Source organism: Neofelis nebulosa, chromosome 12, assembly GCF_028018385.1.
Source record: "Neofelis nebulosa isolate mNeoNeb1 chromosome 12, mNeoNeb1.pri, whole genome shotgun sequence".
NCBI lineage: Eukaryota > Metazoa > Chordata > Mammalia > Carnivora > Felidae > Neofelis > Neofelis nebulosa.
Genome location: NC_080793.1, coordinates 7,872,407 through 7,895,939, shown reverse-complemented (window position 1 = coordinate 7,895,939; position 23,533 = coordinate 7,872,407). Strand labels below are relative to the sequence as shown.

The 23,533-nt window shown below is 55.5% G+C and overlaps 2 protein-coding genes across 7 annotated transcripts; one reads left to right on the top strand and one right to left on the bottom strand.

Annotated features, from left to right (window-relative positions):
- Positions 1 to 592: 592 nt before the first annotated feature.
- Positions 593 to 16,852, bottom strand: GOLGA2 (golgin A2). Of its 6 annotated transcripts, XM_058693942.1 has the most exons (27): positions 16,707 to 16,852; positions 14,994 to 15,116; positions 13,946 to 14,026; positions 11,799 to 11,915; positions 11,466 to 11,509; positions 11,282 to 11,345; positions 10,822 to 10,881; positions 10,551 to 10,631; positions 9,702 to 9,740; positions 9,356 to 9,418; positions 9,176 to 9,269; positions 8,975 to 9,081; positions 7,734 to 7,792; positions 7,291 to 7,432; positions 6,098 to 6,187; positions 5,883 to 5,990; positions 5,551 to 5,638; positions 4,450 to 4,787; positions 4,044 to 4,157; positions 3,175 to 3,420; positions 3,022 to 3,097; positions 2,715 to 2,803; positions 2,275 to 2,457; positions 2,081 to 2,183; positions 1,891 to 1,997; positions 1,655 to 1,808; positions 593 to 1,569 (listed from the first exon to the last, which is right to left on the bottom strand). In XM_058693942.1, the coding sequence occupies exons 1-27, from the start codon at positions 16,788 to 16,790 to the stop codon at positions 1,343 to 1,345; spliced, it is 3,081 nt and encodes a 1,026-aa protein (XP_058549925.1). In that variant the 5' UTR covers positions 16,791 to 16,852; the 3' UTR covers positions 593 to 1,342. The 6 variants fall into 6 exon arrangements, with proteins under 6 accessions (XP_058549925.1, XP_058549927.1, XP_058549928.1 ...); XM_058693944.1 differs by lacking the exon at positions 10,551 to 10,631; XM_058693945.1 differs by lacking the exon at positions 11,799 to 11,915.
- Positions 16,853 to 17,066: 214 nt separating this feature from the next.
- On the top strand, positions 17,067 to 21,543 carry SWI5 (SWI5 homologous recombination repair protein). The gene is made up of 7 exons (XM_058693343.1): positions 17,067 to 17,070; positions 17,114 to 17,222; positions 17,509 to 17,557; positions 17,754 to 17,849; positions 19,362 to 19,483; positions 20,221 to 20,315; positions 21,158 to 21,543. The coding sequence occupies exons 1-7, from the start codon at positions 17,067 to 17,069 to the stop codon at positions 21,220 to 21,222; spliced, it is 540 nt and encodes a 179-aa protein (XP_058549326.1). The 3' UTR covers positions 21,223 to 21,543.
- The last annotated feature ends 1,990 nt before the right edge of the window (positions 21,544 to 23,533 follow it).

Genomic DNA, 23,533 nt, shown 5'->3' with positions numbered 1-23,533 from the left:
ATGCAGGGGTGGGGAAGGGCCCAGCCATTGCTAGTGTGCTGTGAGCAGTGGCAAAGAAAGGCCTCACCCTTTCCCAGGCCTACTGGGAAAGGACCGGGGGGCTCACAGGTCCTTATTCTAGGAAGCCTGCTCTGCCCACTAGGGGGGCAGGGCCACCAACTCAGCCTGGAGGGAGGACTGGGGGCACCGGCACGCACTATGGAGGGACGGGACAACAGGCCACCAGAGGGGCAGGGTGACGCCACAGAAACTGCCTGACCTGGAAGTCGGCACTCTTGAGTGCTGGGACCTTGCTTGCCCCTCCCCAGGATTGGATCAGGCTTCTGAGCCTCTTGGCCATTAGGGCATGAGCCCCCCCACCACCACCTTCGAGTCCCCCTGAGATCCCCCAGGCTTCCCCCAGCAGCAGGAGGGCGACAGGGCTGGACCTTCTCTAACAGCTCCTTTGGGCAGGTTCAGACACAGCGGGGCTTTGCACAATCCAGAAGCCTGCCCTCTGCTGGCAGGACCTGCTCCTGTTCAGCACCCACAGCACAGACCCCAGGACCTAGTGACCGGTGACTGGAAAAGAGGCACACACGAGGCCAAGCGGTATGGCTAAATCCATTTATTCTGAGATAAAAAGCGAAACAGGAGTCGAATTACCCCTGCAGGACCCCGTCCCCACCCCCTTCCTCTCTGTCCTATGCTATCAATAAATAAGTTTCCCTATATTCAAATATTTAATAGAAGTTTCTCCCCATTTGCCAGTTCAAACCTCTGCTATGGTACAGGGGCTGCCCTATCCCCAGAATATACAAAATGTTACACAGATTAAGTATGTACACTGGGGAGGGAGCTGGGGAGGAGCCCACCCCGCCACCAGCTTATGCCTTTGCTTGGCTTGTTAGCCCTGACATCCCAAGGCCTGGGAGAGTGCTGCCCAGTCATCTAACTGGACAGTGTGGGGGCCACTTGTGCCCCAAAGTGCCTCTGAAGAGAGGATGCATGAGCCCCTCTGAATGAAGGACTACCTGATGGGGGCGAGGAGGCCACCAGGGAGCCCCTGCTCCCCAAAAGAGGCAACCTCCTAAATAAACTATATTTATTGAGCCTCTGGCTCTTTGTTTTTCCGGAACTGTGAACAGCCCAGAGATAAAGATACAGCCGTTGCCAAGGTGGCAAGGGGTCTGTACATATTTGTCTCCTTCGTTAGGGGGTTCATCACACCCCTCTCGAGGGTCTTGTCTCGGTAGTCTAAGGATAAAAGGGTGGTCGGGAAGGAATGATAGGGTGGTAGGGACAGACTGGGGGCAGAGCCCCCGGCCCCACTTGTCTAGGCTTTGTGTGCTAGTGTTAACTCCTAGACCACCGTGATCTTCACCTGATCATTTTCATCGGCCCGGTAGAAGAAGGGGACACAGGGGTTGTTGCCCAAGCCTGGGCGTTCTCGGGGGTTCTGGATCTCACACAGCAGCTGCATGATCTGCTGAGCGGTGGGGTTCTCGGCTGCAGTGTGGCGTGACAGGGCCTCTCCCTGGGGAGGCTCCGCACTGTCACTGTCGGCCAGGCTCACTTCTCGAAGATCATCTTCGGGGAGAGAGAGGGGCGGGCCCCTGAGCGCTGTGCAAGCCCTCCCCCACCGCCCGCCCGCCCGCCCGCGGGCTCTACTCACCACCCCGGCCACTGGCAGCGCCAAGCTCTTGGGCTGGGGGTGCCGTAGTGGGTTCCCCAGCAGGGTTCTGGGCAGTGGCCAGGAACTTGCCCTGCCATTCATTTCGCTCGTCCACCAGACGGAGCACCAGCTCCTGCAGCTCCAGTAGCTTCACCTGGAGGGAGAGGTGCTGAGTCCCAGCTCTACCCCGGCCCCGCCCCGCCCCCTCTCTGCTCCCGGGGACGCTGAGGGCCCACCTTCATTTCTTCTTTATCCTGAGCCAGTCGGCTAATGTACTCCTCTTTCTCCCGGTGCCGCTCCTTTAGCATGGCCCTCTGATTCTGGTAGAGGGTAATGTACTCTCCTGCGGGGCAGACCGGCTGACGCTCAGGCTCTGCGAGCCCTCACGGAGCTCCCCCGACCCCGGGGGCTGGCCGGCCCGCTCACCTATGGTGTCCGTCTCTCCAGAAAGCTGGATGCAGCGATGCTCCAGGTCCTCCACCCGCTCCTTCAGATCCACTTTCTCCTGCATGAGCTCCAGGAAGCGGCTCTGCAGCCACAGCAGCGGGGGTCAGGGCTCGGCAGCCCTCCCTAGCCATCCCCGCCCCCCGCCGGGGCCGTGCCGGAGCCGATTCACTCACCTGCAGCTTGTCCATGGCCACCTGGAGGGCCTGGTGGGTCTCCCCAGGCACGCTGTCCTCGGTGGTCCCAGGGGCCACCAGGCAAGCCAGGCGCTTGCAGCGCAGCCTCTGCTCCTTCAGCTGCCCGCGCAGCCGCGCCTGCTCCTCCTCGGCACTGGCCAGGGCCGAGTTACAAAATGCCACCTGCGGGCAAGACGTGTGCGCGTGCGCCTTTGTGGGGGAAGCTCGGGACGAGCCGGGGCCGGGGAGGCAGAGAGGAGCTCCTCTCACTGCCTCGGTGGGCACACCTGGTGTTTCGAGGATGGCGCAAGGTCGGACCACCGGCTCCCGGGGGAGGTTGGGGGTCAAGAGAAGCCGAGGGGGGCAAACCAAGACAGGAGAAGGGTGGCGGGGGGACCCCAGAGGGAAGCGGGAAGGCGGGACGAGGAAGGGCCGCTCACCATGGCCTCGCGGCTATCTAGGTCCTCCGGCATGCTCAGCTTTGGCGGGGCTGCCTCCCCGTCCTTCTCCTCACCGTCCAGTCCGTCTCCTGTCGAGGCAGCCGGAGGGGCCTCAGACCACCCAACGGGGGAGGTGGAGCGGGCAGGGGAGGAAAGCCGGGCTCTGCCCCACCTCCCAGAGCGACCTTGGGCCAGCGCGTCCCCGGAGGAGGAGGAGGAGGAGGATTCGCCACCCTGAAGTCCCCCCCCCCTCCTCCTCCTCCTCCTCCTCGGGCTCTGTCCTCTTCCCTGGGCCGGTCCCGCTTACCTTCCTCAGGCATAGCCATGAGGTTCAGCTGCGCCTGGAGCTGCTGGTTCTGCTGGGTGGCGGCTTCCAGGCGTCCCTGAGGGGCCGGGAAGGAGTGAGAAGGGATACAGGCCGCAGGCCCTCCCCGGGGGCCCGGCGCTCCAAGCCCCTCACCTGGGTCTCCTGTAACTCTCGGCGGGCCATCTCGGCCTCCGCCTTGCCCTGAACTTCCTCGTGCTGCAGCCGGTCCATAAGCTGCGTCTGCAGCAGCACCTGCCTTTGCAGCATCTCCTTGTCGGAGGCCAGCTGCTGGAAGGCGGCCACGTGCTGCCGATAGGCCGCCACGTACTGCTGCAGGTGGCTCACGTACTGGTCCCGCTGCTGCTGCAGGCTCTCGGCCTCCTGGCTCTTCTGCTCCACCTGCGGGAAGACCCCGGCAGTGAGGCGGGCGGCCTGCAGCTTCGGAGCCGGGACCGGGGAGGTAGGGGCAACAGCTCTTTCTGCCGCCCTGCCGGGGGCGGGCGGCCTGGCTCCTTCACTCCGGGACCTCAGCGACTGCCCCCTGGCACAGAGCCCCACGCCTCCCTCACCCAGCCTCACACCTCCTGACAACCTTCTTTCCATTTTAACTTTAGTGGAAAATCAAAGCACGGCCCCCCCTTAAGGGCATGGTTGTCATTTCACCCTCGACACCTCTGTAAGCAAAAGGGTCATCTCCCTTCTAGATGAAGGAAACTGAGGCTGAGAGACGAGAAGTGAAGAGTGACCACCGGGGTCAGAAGCCACAGCTGAATCCAAGAAGCCTTCCCCCCTCACTGGGGGCTTGAAGGCTCTAGCTGGAATGATGACCTTCGGCCCAGGGCTACCCACTTCTCAAAGTCAGGAGCAAGGAGCCGCGAGGAGCTGTGCTCAGAAGGACTCTGGAGTCACGTGCCCCCGCCACCAACCCCAGGCTGGAACCGCGGGTCCTGGCCAAGCCCCCCATGCCCCCCCACCGCCCCCCCCACCCCCCCCCGGGCCTCTGCAGCTGACGCAGGGGTTACCGTCTCCTTCAGCTCCGCCAGCTTCTCCTGCAGCTGGCCCAGCTTCTTGGCCAGCTCCTTCTTGACATGCTGCTCCGACTGCAGCGCGCTGGTAATCTCCATATTCTCGTTGCTCTGGACGAAGAGAAGGAATCGGCGGCTACCCAGTGTGGGTGGAGACCCCAGAGCGCGGTGTCGGCCTCCCACAGCTCAGGGAAAGGTGGAGGCGAGCGGGAACATCCCCCCACCCCACTCATCTGCGCTCACAGGTGCCGTGATTGGCACCATTTCACGTAAGGTCCGTACCCTGCCCCGCGCCCCCCCCCCTCCACCGGCCCCGTTTTACGGGCGGGGAGACAAAGGCCCGGAGAGGTCAAGAGTCTTGCCCAGCACCAAAGGACTCAGCCAGGGAGGAAGGGCTGCGCACCAGCCTGACGAAGCCATCCTGCAGCTCAGCCAGCTGCTCCTTGAGCTCACGGTTCTGGGACAGCGCACGGCTGATGGTGGTACGGTCATTCTGCATCGTCTCCAGGATCTGCTTGCGCTCCTCAGCCTGCTCCCCCCAGCACTCGGCGGCCCGCTCCAGCTCCAGCAGCCGCTGCCCCTGCTCCCAGTTCAGGCGGCTCAGACCTTCGTTGTCCTGCACCTGGGCCCGCAGCTGCCCTGCCAGGTCCTCCAGCTCCTTCCGTAGTTGTTCAGCCTCCGCCTGCAGTCGCTCTTCCACCTCCGAGGGCCCTGCTGGAGGTTCCTGGGCTGGGGGGACCTCTGCGGGGGGCACATGGTAGAGGCTTCTTATCCCTGTGCCTTCAAAAAACCCCTCTTTCTGGTCCGCAGCTCCTAGTTTGTTTGTTTGTTTGTTTTCTTTTTTAAAGGAGGCTCCACGGGGTGCCTGAGTGTCTCAGTCGGTTGAGCGTCCGACTTCAGCTCAGGTCACGATCTCGCAGTTTGTGAGTTCGAGCCCCGCATCGGGCTCTGAACTGACAGCTCAGAGCCTGGAGCCTGCTTCGGATTCTGTGTCCCCCTCTCTCTTCGCCCCACCCCTGCCTGTGCTCTGTCTCTCTCTTTCAAAAATGAATAAACATAAAAATAAATAAATAAATAAATAAATAGATAGATAGATAGATAGATAAAGGAGGCTCCATGCCCAACAAGGGGCTGGAACTCACGACCCCAAAATCGAGAGTCGCACGCTCTACCGACTGAGCCAGCCAGGCGCCCCTTGGTCCACTGCTCCCAACTGGGCTTCCTCACCCCAAACCTTGGCTTCCTGACCGATAATCCCTCACACTCATAGGACGTGCAATCTTTCCAGACACTTATGAATAGAGTTCTTCATGTTTTTATGCTCAAGACAACTCTGGGTGGTTGACAGTGGGCACTCAACCCAGATATGCCAACTCCTGGTCCAGACCTCCTTCCCTTGGCCACAGTGCCCTTCCATCTGTCCGCCTTCCTAGAGCATTCGAAGGCATCCTCGCTGGCCCTCTGACACCAATCCTGTTCCCCTACCACTCCGGCCCCAGCTTACCTATCTGTTTCTTCAGTTCAGCCAAGCTGGCCTCCAGCTCCTGCACCTGACTCACGCTGTGCTCCTTCTCTTCCTTCAACTGCTGCATCTGCCCAGAGCACAGAAGGGATGGACGTGTGGGGGGTGGGGAGGGAGGGATGGGCATGTGGGGGCTGCGGAGGGAGGGACGGCCAGGCAACCGTCGCCCTCTCCACCCACCCCCCCCCCCCACCGCCCCCGCAAAAACCACCCAGCCACCTCTGGCTGCACACAGCAAGTGACAGCCTTCCCATTTTACCGACGCCCCGAAAGATCAAATGACCTAAGGTGGGGGGCCGAAGGTCACACCTTACCTTTTCAGACATCTGTTTCATCCTTTCCTGCCAAAAGGCATTATCCTCTTTCAGATTCTCTACGTACTTGTCTCTCTCCAGCTGCATATGCTTGAGGGTGTCTTTCAGCTGCAAGAACGGGCACAGAGGTTAGCAGGGGCAGCCACGGGGCCTCACCAGCTCCTGCTTGCCTGCGATCATCCTGCTTCCACACCCCTCGCCCTGCAAGGCCTCACCTGCCCCACACGTGTCTCCAGCCGTGCCCGTTCTTCCAGGGCCTGCTGTAACTGTTGGTTGCTGTCGGGGGGTTTAGACCCACTAGCAAACTGGAGAGTAGAAAACGAGAAGGTTAGCGTTGGGAAACCGGGCTGCTCTATGCAGGTTCCCGCAAACGGGTGTGCACTAGGATAACGTGCACCCACATCGATGAAGAGGTCCACCCTCACGTCATTAGTACTACGTCCGCAAGCCTCATGTTTACTGAATATTCATTGTAAGTGGCCCTCTGCCTCCCAGGCCCATCAACCTGGTGTTCATCCTTCCAGATCCTTTCTGGCTATAATGATTAAGGCTACAGAGTGGTGCTTGTCCCAGAGATGGGGTGTTCAGGTCACAGAGGACAGGCATCCATCAACTCCGGAGCAAGCATAAGCCCTCACTTTGCCATTTGTTAGACTGCCCATCACAGGAATGGGCACAAAGGAGGCATTCCAGTCGTACTGGGTGGATGGATGGGTGGATGGATGGATACAGAGCTCTGTATGCTGCCCAGGCCAGGCCGAATCTGCAGACTCGTGTTTTGCTCTGGAAGACTGACTGTAAGAGGAGCCCTGACAATTCAGGTCCCATCCAGAAGAAAGCAATCAGGAGGGTGACAGACCGTGGGAGAAACAGTTGGGGCTGTTTCGCTAGGAAAAGACCTTAGGGAGGACAAGGAACCTACGCACACTCCTTCTCAGAGTTTCTGAGGGTCTGTCTTGGGCAAGAGGCAAGATTTTTCCTGTGCTGATCTGGAAGGAAGAGCCTTGCCGAAGGAAGTGACATGAAGGCTGAGTGTTGCTCAGTGTGAAGAAGCACTGACAAGGGGAAGCTCTCTGACCCAGGCACCCTGACGACCTGGTGGCCCGGCCTCCGAGAGGAAGCAGACGCATGGGCTAGAACTGCCTTGTTATGTGTCCTGACTCGGAACTATCATCTATACGACAATGGTTTTCAACCGGGGCGCTTTAAAAAAAAAGGCAAAAAAAGCCCCATCCCTGAGATTCTAATTCCACGGGTCTGGGCAGGGCCCGATTTGTAGATGCTTTATCGATGTCTGCAGCAGGATTCTATGGCAGGAGCACAACAAGAATGCAAATCTTCCAGCTCCTGGCTGGAGACGGCAGCCCCAGATGGATGGGGCCCCAACTCCCCAGGACTCTGGCCTCACCTGCTGCAGCAGGAGCTCCGACATCTCCAGCTTCTTCTCCAGCTCCTGCACCCCAAGCTGCAGGGCCTCCTTCTCTTTCATACAAACACGCAGCCTCTCTTCCAGCTCCGAGTTATGCTCCTTTAGGTCCTCGTTGTCTTTGCTGTAGCCACAGGCAGCAAAGAAAGGTACAAGTAAAGAACAGAAAAGAGCGCTCTGGTGATCCACCCACCACCCTCACCACAGAGCCACAGAACAGTGGCGTCGGAAGGGACCCGGGGATCAGGAGTCACAAGTGGCACGCCAGAGAGAAGACAGGAGCGGCCTGAGGCCACGGCCTGTGTTGATTGCACAGCTGGGCCCAGAGCCTGGCTCTGCATCTGTCCTAACCCATATGCCGCCCCCCCCCCCCCCGCCGCCGTGTTCCTGTCCCCCTCCCACTTCCCAGCCCCCAGCCATCCTACTTGTTCTTGTATAATTCCAGTTTGAGGGCATCTCGCTCTTTGGTCAAGTCCTTGTTGTGCTGCAAACACAGAAAGGCGAGGTCAGGATCGGGCAGGCAGAAGGTGCATCTCAAGGACTAATGGCCGCACAGGGACTCCTCTAGAGCTGTGCTTCTTCAGCCCGCACCCGCCCTTGACATTTCGTTCAAAGCATTCCCAAGCCCATGTTCTCACGTGCCTCGGCTAAGAACTCGGTAAGGGTGGGAGAGAGCCACAGCTGGCTAGCGGAGGCCCACACAGGGCAGGTAGGACTGCAATCATTATTACTAGCGGCACCAGCACTTCTGAACCTTTACTGGGCACTTTACTGGGTGCCGAGCTAACAATCGCACTGAATCCCCGCGATCACCGCCTGGGGGAGGCATGGGTGCATGTCTGTTTTACAGGTGAACAACACAGAGTGGCACAAGTTAAGTCGTCACCGAGACAGAGCTGGGATTAAACATCTGGTTCTTCACCTATTTTCTCCCTGGGGTAGGGGAGCAGACACAAGGAGGGGAAGTGAGTTTGCATCGTGATCCTCTGTTCCTTTTTTTTAATGGATGGTCTGTTCACACAGCTCACCACCCAGAAGGACAGAGGTGACATGCCTCCCAGCTACTCTGTTTCTCTCCCTGGGTATTTATACATCCTTTCACACACTTCGTATCTAGCACACACACCCTTCTCCCCTTCCTGTACAAATGGTAGCATACTAAAAGTACTGTTCTAGGGGCACCTGGGTGGCTCCATCAGTTAAGCATCCAACTCTTGGTTTCGGCTCAGGTCATGATCTCATGGTTCATGAGATCGAGCCCCAAGGCAGGCTCAATGACCACCTGGGACCTGCTCGGGATTCTCTCTCTCTCTGCCCCTCCCCCACTGGCACATGTCTCTCTCAAGAACAAACGTTAAAAAAAAAAAAAAGTACTGTTCTGTACTGGCCAAGGTCCACAGCCCATGGAGGGCAGGGCTGGCTCTCAGCCTCTGGGCTCTGCATTCAGTGCTCCCTCCAGAAAGCAGCTCCCACCCCTGCCAACTCCCTCAAGTCAGCCAGCTCAGCCCCAGGTTGCTTTTAATAACCACACAACTTTAAGGCAGCGAGAAATGGCCCGTGCCGCCTTCTGGGCAGCAAGACACCCCGTCGTACAGAAGGGACCTTCAGGCCATTCCCCTGTCAGGGTAGCTGCGCCTCCAGTGGATGGGTCAGCTGCTGGGCTCACCTTGTCCACCTGTTTCTGCTGTGTAGACACAGCAGACAGCGTGCGCTCCAGCTCTCCTACGCGCTGGCGGGAAGACTGCAGGCGACTAGCAAGATCTTCAGACTCTCCTGGAATGACAGAGTTCGAAGTGGGACCCAGGAAGGAATCCCACCAAAGCCCTGCCAATGTGCCAGGCTGAGACATGGGTGTCTAGACTCCTACCTGCTTTCTGCCTGACTGCCTGCTGTGTATGGACCAAGGCTGTATGTAAATCGGTCTTCTCAGACACCAGAATCCCTATGGTCTGGATGTGAACCTTTGGGAGGGAAGGGGAAGCAGCAGTGAAGAGGAGGAAAGGAAGCGTTTCCTGGGGGGTGGGAGGGAGACCTTGACGCCACACACCTGTAGCTGTTCCCTTAGAGAACCCTGTTCCTTCATAAGCTTCTGCTCAAACTCCTTCTTCTCCTGCAAGAAGGACACAACATCCCTGACTGGGAGGAGGCAGAGTTGAAACAGCAAAAGACACGCTCCTGGAATGCCACCGATGGCCCAGGACAGGCCCAACAATGAGGCCAGATTTGGGGCCCGGGGTGGGGGGGGCCGCAGAGGGGTAGGGCAGGGGTGCGGGAAGAGGGGGCCCTTTATTTCTCCAGGCTGGGAGCAGACCCAGACGAGAATGGGCCTCTACAACTGAATCCTCCCCAAACCTATCCGCCACGTAATCAGCAGACAAATCATGTTACGTTACTTTTTCCAGTTGATCCAAAGTTTCCTGGTGCTGTTGTTTCTGTGGAGAGAGTCAAAGGAGGGTAACTGAGGCTGTCCCCCTTTTACTACCCTCCCCAGACCAAAACGGAGGGATGGGCAGGGGCCAGAAATGGGTTTTAAAGGGAAAGTTCATGGGGACATGAACTGACAGACTCTCCTCAAGTTCCCAAGGCAAGAGACCTTGGGTCTTGGGTGGTTTGCCTCACATCTACACAAGTGAGAGTCTGAATCCAGAATACCCATGAAAGGCCAAGGACATAAACCTCTAGAAACGGGAGCTGAGAAACGAGACTACCTTTCTGCCAGCTCGTGGCTTGGAAGGGTGCACTCATTCAGCAGATATTTACTGAGCGTGTACCATAGGCCCCGTTCGGTTCTTAACAGCAGGGATATGGGAATGAAGGGCCCTGATCTTCTGAGCTAAATCGGACAGACTCGGACACCTCGAATTCTACCTCCTCAGGAAACTGAAGCCCACAGAGGAAAGGTGACTTGTCCGAGTTCAGAGACGGAGCAAATTAGGGACTGATTCAGGGCCAGACCACACCAGTCAAGCCAGTGCTTCCTCCAGAGGCAACAGCCCCGGGGCAAGTGGGGAGAGGACTCGAGCAGGGGTGTCTGGAGAACAGAGAGGAGGCAAAGAGGGCAGCCACAGAGAGCCATGCTGCATGCTCCGTGCTCCGGGGTCCCTCCAGCTGAGACCTAGGCCCCCCAGCACCCCACTCTCCCTTGGCAGCAGGGGCCCCCAGCCCCTCTCTTCAGAGCCCCAGGGGAAAACTAGAGCCCCAGATTGGCAGCGTGAAACCAGGGGACCCCACTGGACTCTTACCAATTCCTCTATCTTGCTACTGAGTTGTTTGTTTGTTAGATTGCTGGAGTCCAGGGCTAGTGATAGCTCTTGGTACCGGCTCTGAGGCGCATGCAGAGGAGGAGGAGGAGGAGGAGTTGGACGAGGGCGGGGGGAGAGGTAGAGAGAGCAGTCATTAGGGTTGGGGGCTGTCTGGGCTGTCTCAGCTGGTAGAGGGGCACCCAGCCCCCGCTGTGGGAGGAGGTGGGGGCTGGCCTGCAGGATCACTGGGCCGTGGTCCAAGCCAACTTACCTCCAGATCCTTTATGTTAGCAGAAGTAGCCAGGCCCTCCCCATTGATGTAGGATGAAGACTAGGAGACACGAAAGGGCTCACATGGAGACGCACGCTGTCCCCCTCGGTGCCTAAGCTCTCCAACTTCCTGTCTTGCCCAACAACTGCAAACTTTTCTAACTTGGCAGTAACCCCTTTGTACCAACTCCTCCTGGTTCTTATCTCCCCCTCCTCCATCCCCCTCCCAGGCAGCTCTCACTCTGTGCTTTCTGCAGCAGGATCAAACGAGGTAACCAGCCTCGAGGTCCAACCCCTTCATTCGGGGAGCTTCAAAGAGGACACTCAGAGGAGCTGTGACGAGCTACACATCAGCCAGCAGGCCAGCTGGTCCCAGGCTCTTCCCTCTCTCCACCTCTGTTGCTTTCTATCATATTTTCCCTCCCCATCTACTCTCCTTTGGGCTTCAAGTTCTGGGGTACCTCAGACACAAGACCATTGAGCTGCTGAGAAAGCTGTCGCAGGCTCTCGGTAGACGACAGACATCTGCGGATGAACACAGGAGTCAGGGGTGTAGGAGGCTCGAAGAGAAAGAGGGGGTCACGGGCAGTGGCCCGCCCCAACTCCCTCAGCCTAGGGACCGCTGCCCCCATAGGAGTTACTCACTTGCTTTCTTCCATGAGAAAAGGTTCATTTTTTGCATCATGGTTCTGTTAGGGAAGAAATGCATGAGGTAGTCACTCAATTTCTGGTAAGACCACCCAGGGATGGGGGCGGGGGGGAGCCAAGCTCATTCTGACAACCTTCCATCTTCCCAAACTTCAAGGAAAGACCTGGTCTTGGCCTCTCTCACTTCAGTCCTTGGGAAGGGTGCTTGGCTCTAGAAACCAAACTACCTGAAGAAAGGGGACGAGGGCCCAAAGCAGGTACGGTCCTCTGAGGAGGAGCACAGGGCGAACGTACAGTGGGGTGGCAGGCAAGGGGGGAGGGGGCACAAACCTGAGTTGATGCCATGCTAGTGACACGGGGGGGACTAGCACAGGGGGAAGGGACACCGCCAGGTGACACGGTGTCATCAACAGTTGGTGCAGCAGGAGCGGCGCGGTCTTTGGGCGCCTGTCACAGAACAGAGCAGGGGGTTAGGGGCCATGCAGGTAAGAAGGCGCCTTGCTGCCATGGATGCAGGGGTACAGAGCGGGCAGGACAGGGGTTGCTGTGGTCAGAGTGACAATCGCACATGCTGGGAGCCACTCTGGAGCGCGGAGGGCCGCTCTGCAACCTTCTGGATGGCCAAAGCTCAAAGCAGGGTATGCATGACCTCCTTCATGAATACGTGATGGCTTTGCTCTCCCTGGAGCTCAGCAAGAGACAGTACCGGGCTCTGACCCTGGCAGCCACAGCAGGGGGAAGATAGGTGTGCCCAGTCGGGGAGGAGACAGGCACGGCTCTTCCGGAACGCCAGAGTGACCCTCACCCTGGGCCCCTGCTGGGCAAAAGGGTGCTGGTGATGGAGATGTGGTCAACGCCACCCTCTGCCTCCTTCCTCTCTTGCTCTCTTTTCCTCTCCCCCCTGCTCCCCCCAATCACTGGCCACGTTTGCCTTATTCAGGCCTTTTCTGGGAAAGCAGCTGCCCAACTAGAAGCCTCACCCTATGCCTGCAAGTAAAAAGAAAAACATGGCCACTACCCCCACCCCAATCTTCTGGCTCTAAAACCAAGAACCAACCCGAAAAGCCAGAGGTAAGATGTCTACCCTCTGATTCTTGACATTCTGGAGAACAATCCTGGGAGTGGGGACAAGGAGCCATGGAGAAACCACTTCCTCTTCCCTACCTGGACCTACTTGCTTGACCAGAGCCCCACCCAGACTCTTTCCAGGCTCAGGCCTGACACTTAGTCCAAGCGTCTGGCCCCTAGAGATCTCATGTCCTACAGGCCAGATGAGCAAAGAGATGGGGAAGATGGCTGACAAATTCAAGTTTGATGAGGGGAGAGGACTAGGGAGCAAAGGCCCAGCCAGTGAAGCCAGCAGGAGGAGGCCATACCTCTTGCAGGGCCCAGGGCTAGCTGCTCTCTGGACCCATCAGCCCTGGCCTCTGACAATCCACCCCTACCTCCCTCCTTAGATCAAATGCTGCAGAGCCTGGGGAGCTGAAGATGAATCATTTGCATGTTTACTGTCCGTGCTGTGACCTTTGACCCCGGAACCTGGTGTTGCCATGCCAACCTGTTCAGGGAACCTGGGTTCCCATGGATCCCTAGCACTAAACACAAGAAAGTTCAGAAAAGGACAAAAGTAATTTTCTGAGGACTTAAATATATATAACACGACAATCCTGTGAACAACCAGGTTATTTCACACCGTTAGGTCTTGTAGCTAAAGTCTGGAGTGTTTAAAAAACACTGTCCACCCCCCTAAATGTCCCATTGAAACTAATCTCTCCATGATTCCTCATTTCTGGAAATGCTGTCAGCTCCGTCCAGGACCCTGCAACCACAAGCCTGCCTTGCGGGAACAGAAAACCAAAGTGGGAAACAGCTACTGAGACAGAGGGGGTTTAAAAAAACGACAAGCAGGGGCACCTGGGTGGCTCAGTCAGTTAAGCTTCGGCTCAGGTCATGATCTCACAGCTCGAGAGTTCGAACCCCACGTCGGGCTCTGTGCTGACAGATCAGAGCCCGGAGCCTGCTTCAGATTCTGTGTCTCCCTCTCTCTCTGCCCCTCCTCCACTTACGCTGTCTCTCTCTTTCTCTCAAGAATAAGTAAACATTAAAAATAATAAGACAAGAAGGATCTGGGTCTTCATTTCCAGGACCACAGCAGGATACAGACACGGAATCGTAGAACTCAGTGCAAATACAAGCTTCCAGACTCCTCTAGGCCTGTACTCCCTTCCCCATGCCCCTTAGCGGCTCCTCTGAGCCTATAAGGTATGTCTCACCTTCTCCAAGATGATAAAAGATGTGGGGGAGGGAAAACAAACCCAATCAACCAAGCAGGTGAAAAAGCAGACATGAACAGGCTGAGGGTTAATGACAGCAACATAAAATAAGCCAGAGGCAAAGTATCCCCCAAACCAGAGAAGCCTTGGAGCATGCACAGCTGGGAAAGAGCAAGCCAGAGAGGGGGCTCGGCACTGCCTCACCTTCCACTTGTCCAATGGGGGGAGCGCTACCCCATTGGAGCGGTTAAGGTCGGACACCAGCACCTTCAGAATGTCCTGAATCTACAGGAGGCGAAAAGGGAGAAACAAGGGCAGGGGGAGAGAGAGAGAGAAAAGTGGCTTAGAGAGAGGTGAGAGAGTCAGGGAAGGAAGAAGAGATGGGGTCACGAGAATGGAATGCTGGAAAAGAGAGACGGGAACGAACCCATGGCCTGTGCCGCCTTCCCAAACGGCCACCTGGCGCCTTGCAGAAATCAACGTGCACAGAGAGAAAAGTCCCCTGAAAGACGCAGTGACACAGAATGCAGTCACCTGCCCGATGCAGCTGTTTTCTGAATACATGCGTGAGACCCTCTCCTCAGGCCCAGGATGCCGGGGATGAATCTGACGGGAATCTCATCGCTGTTTCAAAAACCAGACTGCCGAGGGAAGGGTTCACTTGAACAAAGGGGGCTCCAGCTAGAAGTCTGGAAGACACTGACCTGCTCCAACAATATCATCTTACAGATGAGGCCACTGAGGCCCGGGGGAGGAAGCGATTTTCCTGAGGTCTCCCAGCCAACAGGTGGCAAAGATAGACTCAAAACCCACTGTCTCCTGACCCAAGTGCTTGGGGCTCTCCTCACCACACCCTGGGCCTCTCTTGGTGCTTCCTAAGGGAAGGCTGTGGTGGCATATGGCTGTTCGCACTGCCTGGCTTCCCCTTGAAGCTGGGGATGAGGAAAGTCACCCCATCAGTCACACAGCACCACCCCTGACTGAATGTTCACCCCGCACAAGGCCCTATACTAAGGGATTATTCTAAAAACAACATCAATCGTCTCATTTCAGTGTCACGAGTGTAAGTCAGACAACAATGACCCCAATTTTTACTGACGTGGAAGTATATCCCCAGCAGGGACAGGTCTCCAGCAGAGGGACAGTTGGATTCAAACCTGTACCTGACACTTTCTCCACAACCTTCATCACTGCCCTTTACTACCCCTCACGTACCCCTGTGCCCCCGGAAGCCTGGCCAGCCAATACTCACATCCTCAGGAGAGTGACAACCATCAGCAGTGGTTGTCTCAGGGCTACTGCCATTTTTAATCTTCTTTTTCTTCTTCGATCCTGCAGGAACACCAGGGCTATTCCTCTGCTGATACTCTCTCAACTGCAGCAAGGAAAAGCAGTAGGACTCGTGAGAACCGTAAACCCCCATATTCACATCCAGCTTTGTTGTTTACAATATACTCCTCTATCCGCCACCTGATTTAATGCCACCAGCAACCCGACAAGATGTTGTAATCCTTAATGACTGCAGACATGGATGGGTAACGGGCCTTTAAAATAAAGGGGGGGGGGGGCAATAATGGAATTTAAACCCGGTCTTCTGCCTCTGAGTTCTGGGGTTATGCTACAAAATCAGCAGGTGCCAAGAGGCAATCCCAGAGGCACAGAGGTGGAAAAGTAAACATCTGAAACATCTGAATAATCAGACATCAGAGTCCATTCCTGCACATCTGTCAAGGCTGCAGACTGGTATTTCTCAAACTTTTACACCAACAGACCCTGACAGCAGAAAGCAGTGAAGGCACACGCCTGGTGAATTTGGAAACACAACAGAACAAGGGCAACCCAAGCACCATTTCAGAGAGAAGTCTATTATAATCTTACAAATCTATGCAAATGTCATATTATTATGACATAATGTATCATAACAATGTGTATTAACTTGTAATGTAATTATATGTAATATGTAATGTAATTATAATGTGTAATAATGTGTATTAATATGTAATAATGTGTATTAACATAAAAGGATTTTTCTCAAGAGAATTAAGCAAAAACTGAGGCTTTGGTCCCATATTTATCCTGTGGCACTCAGGACACTCCATGATGATTGGGGGAAGATTCCCAGCTGTGAAGTTCAGTTTCCAGAGATCTGTCCCACAGAGGGTAAGCAGATCTCACTCCAAAGAGCAGTGATTAAGAGGCACTGGTTCCAGAATCATAGGAAATTAAAATGTGAGGTAGAGGATTCAGATTTAAAATGTCAGAAGTCTTTCTGAACAGTAGAAACCTAGGAGGATACCAAACTAAAGGAAACACATTCCCCCCATTGTCACCAAGGTGTTATCAACGTGTCTCGATCACTAGTGAAGTCAATGTCTAAGGATGGGATACAGTCTAGTAAGGGTGCTTGAAACCCCTCCCACCTAGGTCCTACAGTCCCCAGTTCCCTTCAAACTGGAAATTTGTGCCATGACCAGACACCGGAAAGGGGATGAAAACACAGGGGGACTGAGTAGTTAAGATCAAACACCAGGCTCCTGGCGCTAATGACAGTTCCGAGGGGGATTGTGACGTAACTACATTCCACTCCTCCCTACCGACGCCCGCGGCTCCGCTCCGCGGTGGGGGAGGGGAAGGCAGGGCCAGGACCCAGGTCCTTGGAGACCGGGATCGGCCCGGGGAGCCCAGGTCGTCTGGTTCTGGGTGGCAGAAGGCGAGAGCCGAGCCCGGAGTGGGGAGCCCAGGGAGTCACTGCCCAAAGTCACCCAGGGGCGACGGGAGAGGGCGGGGGCTGGGCTGCCAGGGGGCGGGACGGGCTGAGAAGACTTTGGTGGGGGAGCGGGGGGCCGCCAAGGGGCGCCGAGGGGCTCTCCCTGTGTGCCTTAGGGGCAGCACAGACTCTGACCACCGCCCGGCCGTCGAAGGGGCCTTTGGCTGGGTCAGGGAGCCGCGACTCGGCACGTTTTACCTTTTTCCTGGCCGCAGCCAATTTGCTCTGTCGGGTTTCTTCCGACATCACGGGAAGGGAAAAGGTACGGGGGGGCCACATCATCGCGATCCCAGCAACCACTGCGGAGTTACTCCCGGTAGTCACCGCGCAGATGTGATGGCCAGAAAAGGAGGGACGGGGCGTTTCTAGCTCCAGCTGGGTGGGCGTGGCCTCAATCCTCCAATCCTATTGGCCGACAAGAGAGATGAAAGGGAAAGGGGGCGTGGTTAGAGCCCCGCGAACTCAAAGGGACAGGTGGAGTCACAATAAAAGCTGCGCGCGCAGCCGCTGTCCCCGCCCACCTCGGGGGGGGGGCGGGGCGGGGCCTGGGCTCGCAGGATGCGCGCGCAGCTCGCTACCTGACCGTTGCCGGTCTCCATCCTAAGCTTCCGGTTACCTGGCGGGCCTGAGAGGCCGCTCTCCCGCCTCCGCCCTGGACGCTCCTGCACTGCAGACTCCCCCGAGACGGGGGCCCCGGACCCCAGGGCTCAGAAGGTGGGCGAAGAGCGGACAGCAGGGCGAAAGCGCATCCCTTCACGGCCCCTCTCCTGATGCCTCATAGCCCTGCCCAACTCTCATCTCAGAGATCACTTCCAGAGCCCCCCATCTAGCCCTCCACACTCCCCTTCTCAGAATCCTCCTTCCTTGAGGATCCCTGCCCTGATCCCGGACCCTCTCTGCCCCCTTCCCAACTCCTTACCTCCTACACCCCCACATACCCGTTTCCTCCCAGCGCGGATTCTAGGTTCAATCAGTTTTTTTCCCTCGGATTCCTCTCCAGGACTCAACCAGGACTTTCCAAAAGTTGCCGCGGGGCCTTCCAATCCCCTGTGAGTACCCTTGTGCCCGCCCTCCTTCTCACCCTCCACGGCGTAAGTGGGTGCTGCCCCCAGCCCTCCTCCCCGTCCCCAACAGTAGCTGACCCACCCCAGCCCTCGTCAGGCCTTCACCCAGCAGACCTTGTTCTGCTGAGAAACTCCAGGCCATTTCTCAAGCCTTCCCCTTCTTTTCCTCCTGCCCACCAAGCTTCAAAGAAGAAACGGTCTCCTGGCCTTTGCCAGCGGTACCCCACGTTCTCCAAGCCGGCTCTGTCTCTCCTCCCTCCTGACAGCACCGCAAGTGGTTGGTTTTGTTCTTTTTCACACCACGATCCACCCCACGCAGAAACCATTCTCATTCCCTCAGACGCATGTGTTCTTTCCTGCCTTGGCCATCTAGATACACGCTCCCCTTCTGGAATACTTTCCTTCCAGCTTTTTGCCAAGCTGATGCTTGCTCATCCTTTAGAGTTGAGGTCCCTAAGAGAAGCCTCACCCCAACTTCTGGCTCAGTCCGGTTGCCCCGTTAGGCGCTCCCTTAGCACACTGTATGTCAAGTTCAAAGCACTTTTCGGGCTTGTTGTTAGCTGGTTAATTATTTGTCATTCACTCATTCATTTGGCACATTTTACTGAATGTCCACCACGTGCCAGGCACTGTTGGGGACACAGTGAACAAAACAAAGTCCCTGCCCTCATGCATTTTACACTCCAGTGGTGTAAGGCCAACAAGGAGCATAAGGTTATTAATGAAACGTCTATGTCGGGTGGTGATGGATGTTATAAAGTATCAGGACAAAGGAATAGTGGGCCATTGAGAAGTGACCGTTTTAGTGGAGCTCTCTGGAGGGAAAACACAATTATTGGCAGTTGTATATACATTCTGTGAAGGCAGGGGCCAGGCTTGCTGTCTTATCCGTTGCTGAATCCCTTCCTCGGTCTCTTCTGTCCTGTGCAGACAGTTGATCCAACACACATTTCCTGAAGATCAGCAGCGTCCCAGGCACTGGACTTCGCAGCTTTTAGAGGCAGAAAGGGCAAAGGTGAACGGCAGCTCCCGGGAAGGGTTTTGTTATCCAATGAGATGATAAGCCCAGCGACGACATAGACTTGAGAATCCAAGAAGTAGACTTGAAGCAGATTATCTGAGGTCAGATTAGGGGCCAGGGTGAGCCCACTGGTTAGGATTACGTCTGGCTGGGAGTGAAAGAAAACCCCAAATAATGGTGGCCTAACCCTAACCCTCAGGGACCCAGGTCCATATCTTGTTTTACCACATCTTCAACATGGGTTCCACCTCATCGCCCAAGATACTGATCAACTCTATCATTAGATTCACATTCCAGCCAGTGGGAAAGAGGAAGGCCAGAGAAAGGGAGGCCCTCTTCCTGGAAGGACAGTTCCCAGACGTTGTACACACCATTTCTGATTAACTTCTACTCGCCAGAACTTACAGGGACCACATCTAATTCCAAGGGAAGAGGGGAAATGTAATCTTATTAAAAGGTGGGGGGAGTCTGTCAGCAGGCAGAAGCAGGGGTAGGCTGTTGAGGACAACTTGTAGGTTCTAAATTGTGGATAATGGGTCAGTGTGGCTAATGACTTTTTTTTTTTTTTTATTGCTTTATTTTTGAGGGGAGGGGGGGCAGAGAGAGAGGAGGACAGAGGATCCGAAGCAGGCTACACGCTGACAGCAGCGAGCCTGATGCGGGGCTTGAACTCACAAACCCATGAGATCATGACCTGAGCCAAAGTCGGATGCTCAGCCAACTGAGCCATCCAGGCGCCCTTGGCTAATGACTTTCTGTGTCGCTCAGCGGCCATCTCCCAAGTCTGGCCAGGCTGATGGAGCCAGCGAGGATTCTCTGCACCTTGACATTCAGAAACTGAAGGAGAAGAGGGACCTGCTGGACACGGAGATCTCCCAACTAATATCTGAGTAAGTCTTGCTGGACCCCTCAGCATGTTTAAGATAACTTTTAACCAGTGCCCAGTAACTGAAACCCAGCCGCACTAGCTTAATGTAAAACTAAGGACTGTACCCCATGCCCTGCTGTTGGATTCAGGGCATCCAGCCCAGCTGTGTGTCTCAGCTGAATCTTTCAGGTAGGGTGTGGTCAGACCCAGGAGGACCTGGAACTAGGAAGAGGAAAGCTGTCCAGAACAGAGGTTATCCCACTCACGGGCTCTCTCTGGGCCCTGGTTCTCTGCCTCTGCTCCCATCTGCACATGGACTCCATTCTTTCTCTCTCTGCAAGTGGGATCCTCAGTGCCTGGGGGGAAGCTGGCTCTTTTGCAACTCCTAGATTTTCCCATGCCCCATGCTCTGGCCACGTGGCATAGACTGAGCAGCCTTTGAATGTGCCTTTCACACATGAGGGGATCTGAGTAGCCACTCCTGTGCTTATCTGTGAATCCCTCGGCTATGGCCAGGGTCACATAGTACCAGCGTGTGGCTGGGAACCACCCCCTAAGGGCACAGAGACGTTTGCCAGGAGCGAGGGGCTGGACAGATCCCCGCCCTACTGTAAGTTTCCTCAGGGCCCTCCCTGTGCCCCTAGTAGGCCCCTAGTGAACATTTGTTAAATAGATGCCTTGTTACTCTCTGAACCTTGGGTCCTCCCCAGCTTTCTTAAACATTTTTTCTCTCTCTCTCTCTTCCATCACTCATCCCAGAGGCTACAGTGTGGATGAACTGGAGGACCACATCTCCCAGCTCCACGAGTATAATGACATCAAGGATGTAGGCCAGATGCTGCTAGGCAAGCTAGGTGAGCATCAGGACCCCAGAGGAGTAGCCAGGACTCAGAGGAAAGGAGTCCCCATTCCCCAGGGTGTTTGGATTTTGTTCCTGGGCCCTCTAATTTTCCAGCCCTCCCATCCTCAGCTGCCCTGCTCCCCAAATGCCCCAAAGCAGCTGGACAGCTCTTACAGGAGTCCCTGAGGTTTTTTTCTTCAAGTGTAGGGCCTGCATCAGAGCCAGAGACAGGTTTGAGCATGAACTCACCAACCTGCCAGGTTGAGGGCTATGGTTCCCAGTCTTCTGGGGCCTACTCAGTAAGTAAAGGAGCACAAAGAAAGGAATTATAAAATGTGTTAACTGCTATGAAAGAAACAAAGGCCAGAGCTGGGGACTACTGAGACATGAACAGGGTGGCGGGTGGGGATGAGCTAAGGTGGTTAGAGAAGGCCTCTGAAGAGACCCCTTTTCCCTGAGAGAAAAAAAGAGTCCTTGAGGGAGCAGGAAGCATGGCATCACCAAATGGCCAGGACATGGCCCATAGGGCAGCCTAAGGAGTGGGAGTTTTCAGCAGGCCCCAGGTGCAATGTGAATGTAAATTTACATTTTCAGCATAAGGCTCTAGCTGCTCAGTGCAGTCCAGCTTTGTTTGGCTCCTCTGCGAAGTGGGGTGAGGGTTCAATGAGTCTAGTTTGGGGTGGCCAAGCAGGGCCCACAGTGGAGGGGTCTAGAAGGAGTAGCAGGAGGGTATCTCGGCCAACTAGAGGAGAAGGAATAAGGTGTAGGAGTGGGTCCTGGGTAGCTCAGTCCTTGGGCCATTCTCCTTCCTATGCCTCCCACTGGACACATTCTTTCTTCCTTCTTTCCTTTCAGCCGTGATCCGAGGTGTCACCACCAAAGAGTTGTATGCAGAATTTGGCTTGGACATGAATGACTGAGCAAAGGCCAACAGCCCCTTGCCCGTGGCCCACTGGGACAGGCAGATTTGGACATGAGAGGCAGCGAGAGCCCAGCCAGAACAGAACACCCACAGGCTTCCCAGCAAGAAAGGGTCAGGAGCCCTTTTCTAGAGAGCTCAAGCTGAGTGAGGAGGGAGCCCAGAGAAGAGACAGACAGAGAAGAAGGGCTGTTCCCTGCTCCAAGTTTCCTGAAATGTCCAGTGATATCTGTGTGTGTGTGTGTGTGTGTGTGTGTGTGTGTGTGTGTGTGTGTCTCCTATTTGTAAATAAACATACAAGCAATCTTGGTGTAAATCTGTACATGGAGTCCCTCTCCTCTGATCTTCCCTGGGAAGCCCCCTGGTCATCCCTGGGAGAAAAACAGTCTGCCTTGGATTATAACAAGCTTACACAGGATGCCTGGGTGGCTCAGTCAAGCATCTGATTGACTTGATTTCGGCTCAGGTCATGATCTCACAGTCGTGAGATCAAGCCTCATGTCAGGCTCCACGCTGAGCACAGAGCCTGCTTAGGATTCTCTCTCTTTCTCCCTAAAATTAAAAAAAAAAAAAAATTGGGGTGCCTGGGGGGCTCAGTTGGTTAAGCGCCAGACTTTGGCTCAGGTCATGATCTCACACTTTGTAAGTTCGAGCCCCGTATCGGGCTCTGTGCTGACAGCTCAGAGTCTGGAGCCTGCTTCAGACTCTGTGTCTCCCTCTCTCTCTGTGCCTTCCCCGCTCTCACTCTGCCTCTCTCTTTTTAATTAAAAAATCTTTTTTAATTAAAAAAAAAATTGTGGGGCGCCTGGATGACTCAGTCTGTTAAGCGTCCGACTTCAGCTCAAGTCATGATTTCATGGTTCGTGAGTCTGAGCCCTGCATTGGGCTCTCTGCTGTCAGCACACAGCCTGCTTGGGATCCTCTGTCCCTCTCTCTCCGCCCCTCTCCTCTCTCTTTCTCAAAAATAAATAAGCGTTAAAAAAAATTGCAAACAAGCTTACACGTACCAAGCACTATGCTGAGTACCCTTCATCCATCATCTCTAATGCCGGAGTCCATCCTATGAGGACTTAGTATTGCTGAGGATGAGGAAATTGAGGCTCAGAGAAGCAAAGTGACTTACCTAAGGTCGCACAGCCAGTAAGTGGCAAAGCAGGGATTCAAGCACAAGTCTAGTTCTGAAGCTTACAGTTTGCGGAACTGCCTTTCTGGGCTGGGGCACAAGCGGGTAAGGGCTGAGGGTGAAACCGTGACACTGGAGGAATTCTTCCCTTGTGAGTCCTTCTGCACAATGAGCGTTCCAGTCCCCAGCTATAGTCCGCCAAGCCAGGGCGAGCCATGTCTTCCTTGTGTGTTGCTTATCCTGAACCACCAGCACCAGCAGAAGTCAAACTAGTGTTTCAAGTGCTCAGTACCATCCAGAATGACAGGATTTCGCACTGAACTTGCCAAGTGTTCTGACTGTTCGAGCTGCTCATCCGGCTGTCCCTGCAGGACATCTTCTTAAGATCTTAGATGTGATAGCAGTGCTTGAAGACAGGCTGTCATGGGGTGAGGGACGTTCCGAAAAACCGGCCCTGTAAGTTGGGCCTGACTGTGGGTTCCGGCTCCATCCGCTTATGAGCTGTGTGGCCACAGGCCATGACCTGGCCTCAAGAAGCAGAAATAATAGTATTGTATGCAGTGTGGCAGTGTGCACTAGCTACCTCAACAAACAACCTCCAGATCTCCGTGGCTGAGCACAGGAAGGGTTTATTTCATAAAGTCTGATGAGAGTCTGGCAGCCCCTCCCCCCATCCCCCACCTCTTCAGGCTTCACCGCCGGAATCCACAGCAGGGAGAAGAGAAGAGGGGAAGACACATCACCTCGGAATGGAGCCCTCCCCAGGTCAGCAGCCATCACTCCTGCTCACAGACAATTGTCCAGAGCTAGTCACGTGGCCCAAACCCGGTGGGGACTGGGAAACAGGAGTGAGCAGCACATGGCTATTTGGTGGAGACTGGCTGCCGTCCGAGCCACAAGTGCCTGGCTCCACAGCATTCTTCCAGGACTCGGTGAGCAGCTGCACCTGCGCTTCCGTGGCTGGCCTGAACCATGCTGGCGCTCCAGCCCTTTCTGGACCCCAAATGCTTGTCTGCGTCTCTACGTCCCTGTTCATGACCGTGAAAGCCCAAGTACATTCTCATCTTGGGGTTTCTTCTTTCCATCCTTGCCATTTCCTGTACTGTCACATCATAATGTCAATAGGTTTTCACAATCCCCTGAAGGGATAGGTTCTATTAGAGTCCCCATTTGGCAGGTGAGGAAACTG